At 32.9% G+C, this 19,025-nt stretch overlaps 1 protein-coding gene across 1 annotated transcript; it reads right to left on the bottom strand.

Annotated features, from left to right (window-relative positions):
• Nucleotides 1-9,664: 9,664 nt before the first annotated feature.
• LOC107948746 (endoribonuclease Dicer homolog 2) lies at nucleotides 9,665-13,951 on the bottom strand. Its single transcript, XM_041110858.1, has 9 exons — nucleotides 13,534-13,951; nucleotides 13,136-13,407; nucleotides 12,601-13,019; nucleotides 12,403-12,506; nucleotides 11,988-12,184; nucleotides 11,585-11,794; nucleotides 11,086-11,496; nucleotides 10,662-10,940; nucleotides 9,665-10,473 (listed from the first exon to the last, which is right to left on the bottom strand). Exons 1-9 carry the CDS (start codon nucleotides 13,655-13,657, stop codon nucleotides 10,126-10,128), a joined length of 2,364 nt encoding a protein of 787 aa, XP_040966792.1. The 5' UTR covers nucleotides 13,658-13,951; the 3' UTR covers nucleotides 9,665-10,125.
• Between the last annotated feature and the right edge of the window lie 5,074 nt (nucleotides 13,952-19,025).

Raw genomic sequence — 19,025 nt, forward strand, 5'->3', positions numbered from 1 at the left:
ATGTGTGGAATGATTTATGGTTGAATGGTGAAAGGTAAAATAGTAGCTGAAAATGCATATGAGGTACATTTTATAACTTTGTAACGCCCCAAAAATTATTTAATATTTATTTTTGTATGTTTGTGACACAATTGTATGTCTGCTTTAGTGGTTAAGTGCTCTGGGAAGTGTCTGAGAGGTACCAAGTTCAAGCATTAGCTTGGGTAAATTTTGTTTTTAAATGAATAAACCCCTATCTCTAATCAGTAGGCTTATAAATATATGTTGGTAAAATATGTCAGAATGGGCCTGCTGGTTTGGTGGTTAAGTGGAATGTCAGTGTGATGGGGGTCTTGAGTTCGAATCTTTGTACGGGTAAGGGGGATGTTTTTTTTGTACTTGTGCCGTGAATGAGTTTAAAATATGGTAAAATGCCGAGTGTTTAATATGTGTGGGAGGTTGTGGATGGTTTAGGGTGTTTGGATTGGAGAGTCTTGTAGAGAGATTTGAGGAGTAAAAATAGGAGAAATTAAGGGATTGTGATAAGATTAGCTTTTTTTTTCAAAATTCAGATTTTCCTTTCCCAGTTTTGCTGAAGCCGAATTTTTTTGTTCTTTCTCACCTGCCGAAAGTTTCCTTTAGTTTTTCCCTCTCCATTTTTCTCTTTTATTTTATTCTCTTAGTTCAGTAATTCCCTCTTTTCTTGTTTGCTGCGGATTTCTTTCGTTTCACAACCCTCTTCTTGTGGTCGCGACTGGTTTCTTCAATATCTTGAGCAGTGACGGTAAGTTTTGCTATTATAGCTTCCATCCTATTGTTGTTCTTTCTCTAATGGGAGTTCTATTTCTTTTTAGGAGACCTTTAGGCGACTGTAGAAATTTCAGACGGTGTCGTTTAACTGCAAATCCACTGTTGTTCGTCAAAGATAAGGTTGTCTGTAGTTTCTGGAAATTTTTTGTTCATAATGATTCGATTAAAAGTGACTGATTGGAGGGGTACTTCTGTTCCTGCATGGTTGCAGCCGAATTATTGTTCCTTTGGCCTCTGTCTTTGCCTCTTTCAATAATCATTTTCCCATTCCACGTTTTCGCTCATTCGGTAAGTGAGGTGCGTCTGCTTTTTGGTTAGTCAATTAATGGTTACTAAAGGTTGTTTTATGGCTAGGACTCGATCAAAGAGTAGTGGGTTGTTGATTGACACTTTGGCAATAGGGAATCACCATTCTGTTTTTCGTCTGAGGTAAGTTATAGTGATTGGAAGTCGTTGGGCTGATCATAACTTCGTTTAGTTTTGTTGATATCATTGATTTTTGAGCTTGGGGTTGTCGACTCTTGGTCTTGGAATGCTCGTGGTTGAGTTAGCAACGGAAATAGACCAGGTGTATAATCACATCACTAAAAACGCTAGTCGGGGAAAAGTCGAAAAGTGAGACTATCGACACCACACAGGGGTGTGACCCTCTGTGTGGTAGGCCTTGTGACCAAACATGAGCGTATGATCGACGAGGCTAGCCATGTGCGATTCATGGGTAAAGCCGAATTAGGCTGTGTGGGCCACATGGGGCGTAGGCCCACACGGGCTGGCAACATGGGCATGTTGTCGGCCCATTTTTCGCTATTGGATGTTAAGGTTGCACAGGTCACCCGAGACGGTTGTGAACCTACTGTAGGGTCGGTAAGCTTACCTAGACCCCTAATTGACTGAAGACTGTTATATCAACGTACGATATATATAATTATGATTGTATATTGAGCATGCTATTAAAACTGTATTGAATGCATGTATGATACCATGATTTGACCTGACATGATTGTATGATGCATTGCATGGGGATGGGTTTATATTGATCAGAGGAAGTGTACTGAAAGGCTTCGAGGCATACTACTGTATAGTGCCACATTCAGTGCTACTTGGAGTGTAGTGATGGGTGGGGTGATTATATCCCCACATGGAGTGTAAGGTTGGACGGAGATGGAGTGTAGAGGCTGACTGGGTAGGATTTTGTGATTGCATATCTGATACTGTAATGGGCCAAGGCCCTAATGTGTGACTGCACCTGTATTGAGATAGGCTAAGGCCCTAACTGAAACTGGACCTGATACTGAGAAAGGGCTTAGGCCCAGATTGTATTTACTTTCTATCTGCTTATATATATGGGACTACACACTGAGTTTCTGTAAACTCACCCTTCTGATTTATCTGTACAGGTAATCCCCAGTCATAGGCGGATCGATGCGGAAGAAGATTCAGCGGTGGCCACACGACCTACTTCATTCCATTTAAGTACTTAATTTTGATTTTGATTTTATGTTTGGGATTTTACTGTATCATTGCCTTTTTGGATTTAAATTTTTAATTTGATATTTTTATTGTTTTTGATTTATAACTTCTAGTAGTAGGGATAATCGAGTTTTCAAAAAGACTCAAGCGTTTTAACAAAATTGACTCAAATACGCAATAGTTTTAAAAAGCTTCCACAATAAGTGACGTTTTGAAAGTTAATAATGTTTTGAAAGAGAATAGCTTTGGGATAATGAATTACGTTTTGAAAACGAATGACACATCCTAGAATTAACATAAAATAATGTAAAGAGGTTATATAGAAAAGAGGTTTTTGGACGACAACTCACTTTTTCGAAAAACACTACCATGTAACATCTTCAGATTCGGTCATAACGTCTAGGCCGGGTTTGGGGTGTTACAAACTTGGTGTGATCTGGTACTATGCTATAGAAAGTGTATATGTATTTAATGCTATTGAATAAATGGTACAATTGGTACCAAATGGTAAGTTTTAGTAAATGATTTACATGTTGTGTATTAATGCGATTAGACATAAAATTTGGTTGATTACTTGGTTACATGGATTATATGGTTAAACATATTTGTATTTGTCATTTAAGGTGCCGAAGGGCATATTGGTTGTATGTGAATATACTACATGTTTATGAATTGATTTTACTTGTTTTGGATGACATAATATGACTTGTTTATATGTACAATGTTAACTATAGATACATGCCTTGTTGGGTAAGAAAAATGACTTATAAAATAGCCTATTTTCGTCCACACAAGCAGAGACACGGACGTGTGTCTCAGCCATGTGTGACACACAGCCAGGTGACATGACCGTGTATCCCCTGTATCTTTTAAAAGAATATAAATTAGTGAGTTACACGGCCTTAGACACAGGCGTGTCTCTTGACCGTGTGAGTCACACGACTGTGTAACCCCTTCAGTGTAGAAAATATTAAATGTTTTCGAAAATTTTTCTGAGTTTTCTATTTGTTTCTAATATGTATTTTGGGCTCCGATGGCTCATATAAGGGACAATATGTATGATTTTGAATGGTTTTTTACTTGAATGCTATATGATATGGAATGTTTTTATTTTCTGTCTGTTTGATTTATAAACTTTGGTAATGCTCTGTAACCCTATTCTAGAGGCAGATTCGGGTTATAGGTGTTATATTTATTAGTATCAAAGCTATGATTTAGTCGGTTCTCGGGCTGAACGTAGTATATATGAAGTCTAGAAACATATGTCATTATATAACCTGTGATTGTGTGATGTCTCCCAACTCTGATGAGATTCGTTTTACTTATACACAGCAATACTTTCCAACCGAGCTAATTCTGATAATGCTAAAAGCGATACTCAAGTATCTGATTAAAAATGTTACTTATGATGAGATAGAACTCATAAAGGTATGAATAAATGTTTGTAATGATTATGTTGATGATAAATGTTATGTTATACGTGTATACATATGAAAGTCAAATTTTGAGGCTTTATAACTTTCACCCCCTCACCAGTACAGTCTTATACAATAAAATCCGTAAGATTTAGATTGAATAGGCTTACAAGTGTGAAATTGAATAGTTAAATAGCTAAATAAATAATAATACGGTCAAAACTGAGAATGGGTTAGCAAATAATGACAATTCTAGAAGAGATATCAGATTATTCTGAAGATTATTCTAGATATGCAATGTTGCTATTAAAGAAGAAGTTATTCACGAGTAATCGACTTATTCAGGTATGGTATTTAAAGAACGGGTTAATCAGAATTTCTTTTAAATTGATTTCTTTAATGATTGGGATAATGTGGGATCATTAACGATTGTAGTAGTTAGTGGGATAGTGTTGAGATTGCAATGACATCTAAATGAAATTATTATAGTTGAGTATTTTACAGTGATCTCTTTTGGGTATTCTATATGTTCTGTTATTCTCAGAGATATATGTAACTGTTCATTTTCAGATGTGATACTTATCATATAGAAATGCTGGCTAATCATAATATTAGACAGAATTATTATAAGTATGGTTGATTCATGATCGACATTGCTCTATCTTTCTTTGGTTTTATAACCCATTATGTTTGATAGAAGACTTGACGATAAGACTCATATGATGCTATTTTCTACTTCTATTGATTGATGCTCTAAATTACATATATGCAATTTACGTTGCCTCTATCACAACTGTTTCTAGTGCGTATGAACGATATTACTCTTCTGGACTTTCTCTGGGATATCATCGATCTCTTTATCATTCAATGTGGAATTTTATTCTTGAAAATTCAATATAGCTTCACATCTTGGATTTATTATCTCGGTTTTCTTATCATTCTTACAGTCTAATCTTATCTATCAAACATGGTTCATCTGTAAAAGATATTCATTGGGCAGAAGTAACTACATTTATTAATGTTATAAATTCCGGTTCGATCATGGAGCTCGGTGATATGAATCTCAGATTATAGAAGTTGTATTACTGAACTGGTTGTTATTGGGACTATTTTTGGTTTTCCTCTTCTATTTTGGAGTGCACTATTGATGTTGAGGTATTGTTCTCTTTATACTATTGAAAAGTCGGTCCTATTATAGCTCTATAATTTTTAAATTATCTGATGGTTATGGCTTCGGTGTAGCAAAAAGCTTTGATGTTAATAATCGAAATAGCTTTATTGTACATAATCCCTTTCTAGTTTTCGTAAAAGGATTGACATTGGAAAAAGTGTAGAAGGTGAAAGATCGAGCTCAAATTTTTATATTGGTTTTCATTCCTCAGGTAATCTTGATTAATGTCAACAAGTTAAAACGAAATGTTATGTTTTGTTTAAGTTAATGCAGTTTTTAAGAATCTTTGATTAGTATTCTGAAAGAAATGTGATAGATTGTATGTCTAGGTTGTCTTGATAACAAGAAGAATGGATTATTCTGAAATGTTATTATCTGATAGATAAAATCGACTCAGTTGTTTTAATCAGAGTGAGTTATTCATTTGAAAGGTTAATTGAGTTATACGCATTTGAGTTTATCTTCAGGTCTGGGAATAAATTTTGTTCATTTAAGGGTAAATTAATGAACAGTCAGAATGAGAGATTCATATTCTAGTAGGCATGATACATAAATATATCTACTAAATCAGTTCTAATCGGAAAATGGTATTATGGATTATAGTCATCTCGATAGTTAAAGCTATTGCACTTGTGTTAAACAATATTTCTTGACGCTTTCTATATAAAGAGAAACAAATATAAGTTGAAAGATTTCAGATGCAGACATGCTAGAAGCATTAGTCAGAGTTTGATAATTCGAGTTTCTCGGTTATGATTCGTTAGACGATCACTTTGAATTTCTCGATAATTGTACTACTAATGATAAAGTTGTGATAGGAGAATATCATGGCCGTTCAATTAAATTTGGTATAATATCAAATTTTGATGTGACTTCTAATACGAGTTCTGAATCAAAATCAGCTATGATGGACTTATCTGTAGTTTATCATTAAAAAAAAGACAAAAAGACTTGATGAATTTTATTAGGTGAGAAATTTTGAGGACGAATTCGGGTTTTCTTCAACCTCTATCGTAATAGAAGAAATTTTATACCTTCTAATTTTCTTTAACCTCTATCATAATAGAAGAAATACCATCCCCATGTGAAACAATGGGTTTTCTTAGTTCATAATGCTCCTTTTGACAGAGCTTATATAGCTCTTTGACAGGGTGAACCGTCATAATCTCCGGAGTAATCATGGGCTCCAACAGTGGCCTTCTACTCTGGAATACGATTTCCTTATTGTAAAAGATCAATCACATATTTTTTCTGAGAGACCACAAGACCCTTCTTTAATCGAGCAACTTCTATTCTAAGAAAGTATTTCGAAGGACCCAAGTCTTTGATCTCAAACTCCAATGCTAGATGTTCCTTGAGACGCCTTTTTCATCCATATCATCTCCTGTAAGAATGATATCATTGACATAATCTATAATAACTACTATTCTATCTTTTTGTGAATGTCAACAGAACATTGTGTGATCAGCTTGCCTTTGTGAGTAACCTTGTTTTTTAACAACTTGAGTGAACTGTTCAAACCAAGCTCGAGCAGACTGCTTTAGACCATACAAAGATTTCTCAAGTTTACATACTCAAGTTCCAAATTTTTTTTCAAAACTCGGAAGAGGATCCATGTAAACTTCTTCTTCAAGTTTCCCATTTAGGAAAGCATTCTTCACATCTAGCTGCTGTAAAAACCAATCAAGATTAATAGTAATTGATAAAAGGACTCTAACGGAATTTAATTTGGCTACTGGAGCAAATGTTTCAAGATAATCTATCCCATATGTTTGAGTGTACTCTTTAGCCACCAACCGGGCTTTGTATCTATCTAAAGATCCATCTAGTTTGAATTTGGTTGTGAACACCCATTTACAGACCACTATTTTTTCCCTACAGATTTCCATTTACAGACCACTATTTTTTTCCCTACAAGTAATTCCATTGTTTCACATGTACCTTTTTTTTAAGAGCACGCATCTCCTCTAAAATAGCCTCCTTCCATTCAAGAACCTGTAAAGCATCTTTCATATTTTTGGGTATTTTTATAGTATTGAGACACGAAACAAAGGTTAAGAATATCGAAGACAAGGCTTTGTAGGATACAAAGTTAGACATGTGATATTTGATAATATTTCTAACACATTTTCTTTTAGCAATTGGAATATCTAAATCAGAAAACTCATTGGCTGGATTATGAGTTTTACCTGGACTTTTGACAAGATCTTGCGAGTCAGATTCTTGGTGATGAATCTGGTGTATTCCACTTTCTTGATTTCAATTTCTTCTTGAGTAAACAATTAACTCATTTATTTGTTCTTTATTCTCATGATCAGACTCTACACATTCATATTCCTTTTTATTAACATTAACTTCATTAATTTCTGTGTTAATCATAAATTCGCCTTCCCTATTATTAGAATCCATATGTTGTATATTCCTAGTCTTTTCTTGATCAATTATAGAATCTTCCTTACTATAATTCCCTCCCTAATTATTAAAATCAAAATAAAGTTTGTGTTTCAACAAATGTAACATCCATGGTAACAATAATCTTCTTATCAATTGGATCATAACATTTGTAACCCTTTTTATTAGAAGCATAGCCAACAAAGTCATATTTTTTGCTTTAGGATTTAATTTATCTTGGTTGTGAAGATGAACAACAACACTACACCCAAAAACTCGGAGGGATAAATCTGTGATCAATTTAAAGTTAGGAAAATTATCTTTAAAAAGACGAAAATGAGTTCATAAGATATGTAGTAGGAAAATTATCTTTAGAAAGACGAAAAGGAGTTAATAAGATATGTAGTTGTTAATAAGGCTTCGCCCCAAAGATAACGTGGTACCTGACTAGTGAACATCAAGGCTCTAGTTACTTCCAAAAGATGTCGATTTTTTCTTTCTACAATCCCATTTTGTTGTGGTGTATTTGTACAAGAACTTTGGTGGACTATTCCATGTTTGGTTAAGAAAACACCTAATTGGTCACAAAAAATTCCCGACCATTATCACTCCGAAATACTTCTATTTTCACACCAAATTGTGTTTTCACCATAGCATAAAAAGACTGAAACACATTTTTAACTTCAGACTTATCTTTTAATAAAAACATCCAACAAATATGAGTACGATCATCAATAAATGTGTCAAACCAACCTTTTCCTGAAAAAGTTGAAACTATTGAAGGCACTCAAACATCACTATGAATTAACGAAAAATGTTTGGAGGCTTTATATTTTTGAGGTGGAAAGAATGACCAATGATGTTTAGCCAATTCACAAAATTCACAGTAATATGAAGGACTTTTATTTTTAAATAGATTAGGTAACAAATATCTTAAATAGTAAAAATTATGATGTCCAAGCCTATAATACCAAATCATAACCTTATCAAAATCAGAAACAGAATTTAAACATAAAGTAGTTATTGGTTGAATTTAAACAAATATCTTAAATAGTAAAAAAGAAAAATCAATACCTGATTGGGAAAAATAGAAAGAAGGATTATTTGATGAGTTAGGAATAGAAGAATTCATCCGAAACTATAGTGATTGAAAAATCTTGCGCAGATGCTCTAATTGTTCCTTAGTGAATGGAGACCCTTCCAGAGAACTTTGGCCCTCATAATTTCCATTAGTTGTTTGGAAAGCTCTACTATCCTCTAATTGTGAACCACGACTATTGCCACTCTTTTTTTCTTTCATTTGTCGGTTTTCCATAAAGCTTCCAACACGTTTCTCGAGTATACCAATTTTTTTGCAGCGATCGTACCAAGATTTTTTTCCTTTTTTCACTATTATCATTATTTTTAATAATTACAAGAGCAGAATTATCATCATTAGCTTCAAATCCCGACTTAACATTACTTTTCTCTTTGTTCCCTCTCTTCTAACCTCAGAAAAAATCTCACGAAGTTTTGGAAGTGATTTTTTCTCTAAGATCCGAGTTCTAACTTCATCAAATACTTTATTTAAACTAGCTAGAAACAAATAAGCTCGTTCATTCTCTTTTTTTTTCATAGCTTTTACACCATGTCCACGACACTCTCATTCATCATTATAATATTGATCCAGTTCTTGCTAAAGAGACATCATCTCGTTATAATTCCTTTTCCCCTTACCTAGCTTTCCAAAGTTCTATTTTTAGCTTAAAGATCTGTGAAGCGTTTTCTAAATCTGAATAGGTGTCTTTCACAACGTCCCAAACATCTTTAACAGTTGGGAGAAAAAGAAAAGGTTTACCTACAGATGTTTTCATGGAATTAATAAGCCACGCAATTATCATAGAATTTTCTGACCTCCACTTGCTCATCTTTGGATCGCCCACTTATGGTTGCTTGACTTCTCCAGTTAAATGACTTAGCTTGTAGCGCCCATCAGTTGCTTATTTTACAGACTGTGACCATTCCAGATAATTCTTGCCATTCATCTCGTGAAATGTCAACTGAAAAGAAAGGTGAGACGCCTCTGTCCCTTGAGTCATTGTACTTTCGGTAATTGTTTCATCAGTAGAATTTTCTTCTTCTATTTGATTGCTAGATTTCTTATCTCCAATGAAGGTTATTTTAACCATGATGTTACTAGATATTTAACATAACTCAGATGCCATGAAAGTTCTCAAGAGAACTTTTAATAAAATTGTTCTATATTACTAACTAAATAACTGAAATTAAAAAAAGTCATAATCCTAATTGGAAAAATAATTCTCTTATTCTAATAAACTACTGAAACATTTATTCTAAAAGATAAAATAAAATATTCCTAGAAAATAAATAAAACTTATCTATCTAAATAAGATTTATCTATCTAAATAAATATATAAGTATTTCAACATTTAGATTCTGTAATGCTTAGGGTAGAAGTAAGTTATTTAGTCCCCTCCATCAAGCTTATGAATTTGCGTACATGTTTAATGTACTTGGGGGAAAGTCCCCATAATCTCTTCCTATGAGACCAATCATACCATCATTTATCCCGTGCAAAGGTTTTGTCAAACATGTATGAGCAGTCAGTGACAATTGAGTTTATGGCTAAACTCGAAAAGAAAGTATTTATGAAGCTCTTCACCTATAAAGGGTCAATTTTTTCCTTTGAGGAATGACAGTGATCCCAATCACACACTCTATTTGAACAGTTTGAATGCTGACAAAGTATTTGTTCTCAATCAAGGTACCCTGGCTGAGGAAGGTAACCCAAATATTCTACTGCAAATCGAGTCCCCTATGTTTTCAAGCTTTGCTAAAGCTACGGCAATGTAATAGATGTTTGATCTCCGCTCAGGTCAAATGCAAAATCTAGCTACAACTGGCTCCCTTTAGAGACTTCAAAACTTCTTTGGAAGCCAGTTTCTTGGCCATCTTCTTATCACAAACTGTGGATGTGTGCTTGAATACCTTCCCATTTGCTTCAACCTCTATCGTAATAGAAGAAATGCCATCCTCATGTGAAACAATGGGTTTTCTTAGTTCATAATGCTGCTTTTGACAGAGCTCATATAGCTCTTTGACAGGGTGAACCTTCAGAGTCTCCGGAGTAATCATGGGCTCCAACAGTGGCCTTATACTCTGGAATACGATTTCCTTATTGTATCCTGAATCAACAAAAATAGCTCCAGCAAGTGACTCCATCACGTCACCGAGTACCTGTCATAATAAGATCATTTAAGAAACATTCACAACAATTATTTTTTCTTTAAGCGAGAGCAATGGTGATAAAAATAATGCTTTTAAGAACCCATTTCTACACTGCTTCACAAAATAAGGAGAAAACTCTGATAAGCGAGCATTGCTATGTAAATAATCAAGAGTGCTAATCGTAATCTAATGCAAACCTTGGGGAAAGATTTTTCAGATTCCCAGCCGAAAGTGTATTCCAACGATAATTCCTGAAAACTTTCAACGGTTTCTTTTATATCCTTGTAAAGCTTCTGTGAACTTTGGAGAATGTGCTTATGAAATCCAGCCTTTACAGCTGATAATGCATAGCAATTGTTGTTAACAGATGCTGACCTAAGATCCGTTAATAATCCTGGCGTGATCCCAGGATATTTATTATATAAATGCAGAGTAATAAGATAATCTAAAACGGAGTCCCCTAGAAATTCCAGCCGCTGCAAGGAAAAAGTATTAATTATGTTCAATTTAAACTTGAGAGAGAAAAATGAACCAACTACCCATGATTATAAGACATTAAGATACATATGATGAAAAAAAAAATTGCACCATTAATGTGTCATTCGTATGGCAGATTATCACCTGATAACATCCTGGAATTTCAGCAAGCATATAAGAACCATGGGTTAATGCTTCCACCAACAAAGAAGGGTCTTGGAATGAATAGTGTAGAAGGGACTCAAAGTGCTGGACATTAACAAACTTCTCGGCCCGCACTTTAAAATGTCTTTCATATGGTATATTTGTGAAATTAATACTTATACCGATCCAATCCAAAAATAGTAATCCAGCTGCTTCGCCTCCCGTGCTAAGGTATGCACCAATAAGTGCCTCAACAACATCAGCAACCTTCTTAAACTTCAGCTTTCTTCTTCCTCTAACATATATTTTTTTTGCATTACACAGTGTTTCCTCATTTAATGAGTAACTTCCACAATTATAACCAGGAATCATCCAGTCTTTGGGATCGAAAGGCTCATCACGGATAAACCCCTGCAGTTTCCAAAGCATATTAAAGAGAGAACTGACTATATAACAACACAATTAGATAAATTAAATAAATATCTAGAAGACAACTTACCGGAAGTTTCTTGTCACATCCTAGCATGGACAGAGCTGTATTTGAAATAAATTTTTCCTTCCTAATACTAAGAAGGCCCTCTTGATGATTTTGATATTTTTTGAAAAGCTGTTGACAAACAGCATACTTCAAAAAAGAGTCACCAAGAGTCTCTAGTGATTCCAAATGAAAGTTTTCTAGGCACTTTTTGGTAGTAATTGCCTCCAAAACCTACCAAGCATAGTTGAGCCAAGTCAAACACAAATATATAAAATGCAACACTTAACTGTACATATCACAAGGATGTAATACATACTGCTTGTTTTCTCAATAATACTTCAGCAGATAATTTTAAGATGTAATACATGTTTCTGTAAAGCATAGGTGGCTCTAAAAAGTGGTATTCAAAAGTATGCTAGCTCACCTTCATGGTTGGAATCGCAACATTTTGCACGCAATGATTCAAATGCATCTTTTTCAAGCTGGTAGCAAGGAGCAAAGACTCGAGTCGATGCATGATTGACGGAAGAAATGTGAAAGAATAAAATGTGCTGATCGATATGGGAGACATTACTACACAACAAAGCTCAGGAGGCAATTCTACGAATGCGTTACTTGATTCTGCAACATAAATAAAAAAATTTAATATTAAAATAAACTGAACCGGTATGAAAACTTGGACAAAACCTATTTTGTACCAGATATTACGAAAATCTTAGTTTCTCTACAAAAATCTTCCAATATGAAAATTTGTTCTTAACAGTTGAATTCAATTGCAAAGATCATCCAAAGCTATCCTTACTAATCTCAAAAAGGCAAGATGATAAGAGACAACATGCCTTTCTCTTTCTGTTTTCTGCGCCTTTGAATGTGATTTTGCACCCGGAAAATACGTCGCCCAGCAAGGAAAGAGACTTGACTATAACATAAATTGATACCGTGGCTGTAATGTCACATGAGAATACAGTTAATAACCAGAAACATAAGCATCGCATATTCACATTAATTCTTTGGAAAATTACTAAAGAAATGCTTACCGTTTTTCATAATATTCCTTGTAAGTCATTAAGCGTCCATCACTCAACCTCAAAAGTGAATTTGCATTTATATTAGTTAAAAGACCACTGATAATATAAGCATGACCATTATGAGGAGTAGTAACCAACGAATTTTGGATCATGCAAGTGCACACCAGACCGCTTTTGATCTGTATCAATATATCAGCATTGCAGTTCACATGATTCTTGCAGGCCTTTTCATAAGAAAATGTGACAGAAGTAACTGACAACCAATCAATCAGAGGACTCTGGCCCACATAATTTGATGGGAGGAGTAGATAATCAATTTCAGAATTATTCCCCAAGGTATGGTCACATAACACCTCTGCCAACTTTTCAGCTTTACGATACATAAGTACTTGAAAAACTGCAAGCTGAAACCTTCTACATAAGATCACCTACCAAAATGGAAAAAGCGCACAGAGGGTAAAATGTTAAAATATGAGCGCATTACAATATATTTTCTATTCTTATCACCCTAGAACAATAATAAAATTTAAAAAATATATAGTACCTGGTCAGAATTAAGACATTTTAGTCCAATATATTTCATGTTAACTGTTAATGTGCCCCTGTCAACTTCTAACTCAATATTCATACTTTTTTCATCCATGTCAAACTGATTCCTGACAAGAAGCATGATGTTCTGAACAGGAACCTCATAATCAAAGTTCTGCTTCAACTCCATTAAGTAGCAGTAGTACTTTGTCATGGAGTCCAGTGAACCCTTATTCACTAGTTCAGGTGGAAAGAAAATAGGTTGATCATCATTATAGGGCTCCTTTTCTACGAATCAAATAATTAAATAAAATAAACGAAGATCAGATACTTCTTCTAACAACTTTATATATCTTGAAATTACATACATTAACTATTTGAGATAAAGAAAATAAGGACATGCATTATTATTACCAATTTCTTCCACATCATGTTCTTCAAAAACAATATCAGGAACAAGACTGTCTGTTAAAGCAAAAGGGAGAGGATCAGCAGGGTGTAGTTGAGAAATGTCCTCCTCCATGTCAACTGGCTCCATGGCTCACAAAGTTATATTACTTCTCTGCCTGTATAAGTAAACACATTACCATAACAAAGAATCCCAACCATTCTGGGTTACACATGACATTTTTTAACGTTCTACTGTTTTTTTTAGATTTTGGCTGACATAAATATAAAATCAGAGAAACCCTTTCTCCCAACTCACCGCCAACAACCCAAAAACATATAATCAAGAAAATCCAACTTATATGTCTCTGGTAAAGGAGTACTACTGAAAAATGGCTATGAGGAAGTGAAGAGAGAGAAGAGAATGCCTGAATTATATAAAAATAATAATAATGTGAAGTGAGGATTGAAATTTTCCTTTTTTTTGTGGGGGGGGGGGATTATTCTTTTCTTATAAATTATTTCAAGCAAGTTCTAAATATATTTTTTAATAATATTTTTATATTAAAACCATATAGTAAAAGAATTTTTATAAATTAATAAATATTTATAAGTGATGTAGTAATTTTAAAATTATTTTTTGAAAAAAATTTGAGGTTACTTACTACTGAAGTGCCTAATTAAATTTTAAAATTATTTTTTGAAAAAGAAATTGAGGTTACTTACTACTGAAGTGCCTAATTAAATTTTAAAATTATTTTTTGAAAAAGAAATTGAGGTTACTTAATGTTGAAGTACCTAATTAAATTTTAAAATTATATTTTAAAAAAGAAATTGAGGTTACTTCAGATTGAAGTACCTAATTAAATATTTGTTTTTAATTTATAAGATAATATATTTTAACCTTAAACAAATGTATTTTTATTGATTATTAATACTAATATATTAAGATTTTTTTTGTTGGTATTTTATTAGGTACAATTTCGATGAAAATGTATTTTTTAATTATTATTTATCCAAAATTTTTTATATTAATTAGTGAGATATTTTAACGTTAATTTATAATGTTATTTTTCAAGAAAACTCTTAATTAATTAATTTTAAATTAATTATTATTATACCTTCTTTTTTTGTTATTATCACATAATAAAAGATACTTTGATATCCATACGTTAAGAATTTTCTTTCATAAAAGGGTAAAGGCAGAAGACACCCTTTACAAATGCAAATGAGTAACCATGCAAAAAGTGACTATTTTACCCATTTGACCCCAAAAAAAAATATTTATAAAAATAATCCTAATTTAAAAATATTTATCCAACTCAAATGACTTAAAATGAACAGTAAAATTGAGTTATGGGAATTAGATAGTCGGTATCTATGTATTTTTTTAAATTTGAGTGCTGGCACACTGATAGTCGGCACCCCTTTATCTGATTAAAAAAATATTTTTTGGGGTATGGTGCTGGCCAACAAATGGCCAAAATCACCCAACAAAAAAGAGATTGGGAATATTACAACATAACCACTCATTGTTTTCGCATCTTTTTTATTTTCCAAGTTTAATTACATATTTTATATTTTAAAACAATGTTGAACTACTTATCATGTTTTTTAATTATTATTGCATCACTCACATTATTATTAAATTTAAAAATTAATTTAAAATATATTGGACTAGATATTTTATAAATATATTACTCGTTTTTTTTAAATAAAAAAACAATAATTTAGCAATATTTATTTGAATTATTATAAAAGATGAAAATCATTAAAGCATATTCTAATTTTATTAAAAAACATATAATTTAATTGTGCATTTTAAATTTAAATTAATTTTAAATTAACTACTTTTGATTTGAAAACTTAAATACTGAAATGGTATGTCAATACCATTATTTACCAAAATAGGGTGTTTGAAACAATTCCAAGAGGAGGAGAGGGAGAGATGGGCGGCACCCATGTTTTTCCTGGCATAATAATTGAAGCATCATTCTTTTAAAAATATATATTTTTTAACGGAGGAGGGGGAGAGATAGGCGACACCAATATAAAATTTTTTTATTTTTTTTGGTGGAGGGAGGGAGAGAGATTGACGACACTATGTGCAAAAATACCCCTAAAACATATCAAAATTTCTAAATTTTCAAAAAAGCATATAAAAATTCCAAAAAAAAGAAAACTTTAATTCAAAAATCAAATTTATAAAAATTAAAATTTTAAAAAAGTTTATAACAAAAATTAAAAAAAAATCCAAAAGATATATAAATTATAGGAAAATACTCCATCCTTAAAAAATAATTTTTTTAACACATCATTTTGTGATGATGTTTCAATTATTGTGTCAAAAATAAAATGGGTGCCACCCATCTCTCTCCCTTCACCTCTTGGAACCGTTTCAAACACCCCATTTTGATGAATAATGATATTGACATGCCATTACAATATTTAATTTTTTTAATTTGTATTATACAAGTAAAAATCCCAAAATGTTTCATAAGTTGCCACCGATAGGGCCTCTTATTTCATTTCAGAGAGCGTAAGCACCAACACCATCAATGCGGATACACATGTCATTAAAACCTCAGCCATAACCTAAATCAGAACAACCACCAAAAACTCATTAAAAAATGGATACAACGAACAGTCACTCAGACATGGATCAAACAGCGACACAAAAATGGGACAGCACTAACAGCAAAGGAACCTCAGTAAACACTATTGATATGAATATTGACATCTATGACACTTGGAAGTAAACTTGCATCCTCTAATTTCCAAGCAACACATACGTGTGTCTTTATAGCACAAACCATCTTAAACATTTTTATTTTCCTTATCACCATAACAATGAAAGAAGAATCTAATGGAAGGCTTAAGGTTTGAAGAAATGATATAACAGATTATAGAGGTGGTGAACTGGGAACAAATAGTAAATTCTTTTAAAATAAAAGTTAAAGAACAAATAAAATATAACTTCTAACCAGAAGATACTTTTCATGTTAACAGCTGATCGAGAAACTTCTAAATGATATTACTGTGTACTATTCATGCCATCAAAACAAATGCAATGCATATATTTCCCTTTTTCTAAATGTTTTAGTGTTTTTACATGGACCAACATGAAGTTCTTCATCAAGAAGCATACACATGAACAAACTCGAAGAACCCCTACAATTTCAATCGTTCAAAACCCAGATCTGGATCAAATAAAGACTTATCCATCATTCCTATCAATTAACAAACCTGGGATGGGAGAAACAGATCATCAAGCACTGGCTGCCACTCACTGGGTGAGGCCAGCAAAGTAAATGAACATACTTGGAGACAATGAAACTATCTATTCCAACTCATAATTCCTTCTATCTTCAATCTCAAGCATTTGCAGTGTTTAAATTTTGTAATGCTTAGGGTAGAGGTAAGTTCTTTAGCCTGTTTCGAAATCAAAATACTCTCTATCAAGCTTATATGCTTAATGTACTTAGGGAAAAGTCTCCAAGTTGCAATAGCCACCGCCCTTAACCCATAAAGGATCATATTTTTCCCTTGAAAGTCCCCATAATCTCTTCCCATGAGACCAATCATATCATCAACTGTCCCTTGGAAAGGGCTTGTCAAACAAGTATGAGCAGTTAGTGACAATTGAAGTTTATTACTAAACTTGAAAAGAAAGTATTTTTGAAGCCCTTTACCCATAAATGATCAAATTTTTACTTTGAGGAACGACAGTGATCACAATCACACACTCTATTCGAACAGTTTGAATGTGGGCAAAGTATTTGTTCTCAATCAATGTACCCTGGTTGAGGAAGGTAACCCAAATACTCTTCTACAAGTTGAGTCCTTGATAAGCCATAAAAATAGCATATTTTTAATCTTATTTTGGATGTTTTTTTTAGATGGCTTATTATGTAAATTAGTGAATTTGATGCTCCTAATCCTTTAAATTCATGTTTCTATACTTAGGTGAGCATAAGGGAGTGAAAGGAGCGAAAAACAAGCCAAAAATCGGACAAAAAGAGCTATTTTTAGGATCCACATGGCATGGGCATTTCACACGGGCTAGCTACACGACCATGTGCCAGCTCGTGTCGATTTGGCACCCTGCTTCCCTTTTACACGGAAAAACCTAATTTTTAAGGTTTCTAACCATTCTAAAGTCTATAAATACCAATTAAAAGAAGACATAAGAGAGCACTCAGAGAAGATTAAATAAAACACTCGAAGAACACCATCGGAGCCAACTCAGAAGTGGATCTCCTTCAAAATTGAAGATCTTATTTTAACTTATTTAGAAGTTTTATTGAATTCTTTATGTCTTGTGGTTTTTCTAACTTTGAGATGTTTTTATTCGGGATTCTAAACTAAATTCCTTAGATACCCAGAGAAGATGAAACATATGATGAATCTGATTATTTGATTTCTAATTTACATGATAAATACTTGATTCTTGTTCTCAATTATGTATGCTTATTTCTTATTTTAATATTTCTGGAATATTAATTCATGTTTAATATGCTTATTTCAGTGGAGCAAAAGTCCATCTGTAAGAGTAGATATAGCATAATTGAGTGGAGTTGAATGCAACCCTAGAAATAGGAAAACATAAATCTACCAGATTAGAGTTAAATCTAATAGGAGAATTCATAGATCGAGTTAGTGCGACAATAGGGTTTTAATTAGAAAGAGATTTCAATTAATCAACCTAGAATAAGTTGTTCTTACTCTCGAAAGAGATATTAACATAATTTAGGGATTTCTACGGATCAAGACACAAGTGAATAAACCGTTTAATTCAGATTCAGAAAATAGGTGAAGTTTAGGTGGATTCTTTCCTGGATATTGTCTTTCTCATTGGTTATTTTAATTATTTCCTATTTCATTCTCTGTTGTATTCTTAGTTTAATTAGATTAGTAAGTTTAGATTAAAAACAATCACTCCAATTTATCGGCTAAATAATAGAAAAACGGTAATTACTAGTACTTTTTGTCCTCGTGGATACAATATTCCCTACTCACCATAGCTATACTATTGTTCAATAGGTGCACTTACATTTTTCGTAATTATAGTTAGTTTATTAGGGAAGTCGTTAAAGCTAAAGTAATTAAACTTCTAGATGCTGGAGTTATTTATCCTATTTTTATAGTACTTAGGTAAGTCTTGTGCAGGTTGTTCCTAATAAGGGAGGCATGACTGTTGTAGCCAATGAGAAGAATGAGTTGATTCCAATGAGAACAGTCACAGGATGGAGAGTTTGTATTGAATATAGGAAGTTCAACGATGAACTTGTAGAAGACATTATGGAGATATTTATGGACGACTTCTCGGTATTCGGTAATTCTTTCCATCTTTATCCAAAAACTTAAAACGAGTTTTAATGAGATGCAAGGAAACAAGCCTTGTGCTTAATTGGGAAAAATGTCAATTTATGGCTCGAAAAGGGATTGTGTTAGGCCATAAAATTTCTAGTAAAGGAATTGAGGTTGATAGAGTAAAATTGAAACCATTAAAAAATTAC

The sequence above is a fragment of the Gossypium hirsutum genome, chromosome A04, assembly GCF_007990345.1.
Source record: "Gossypium hirsutum isolate 1008001.06 chromosome A04, Gossypium_hirsutum_v2.1, whole genome shotgun sequence".
Classification (NCBI taxonomy): Eukaryota; Viridiplantae; Streptophyta; class Magnoliopsida; order Malvales; family Malvaceae; genus Gossypium; species Gossypium hirsutum.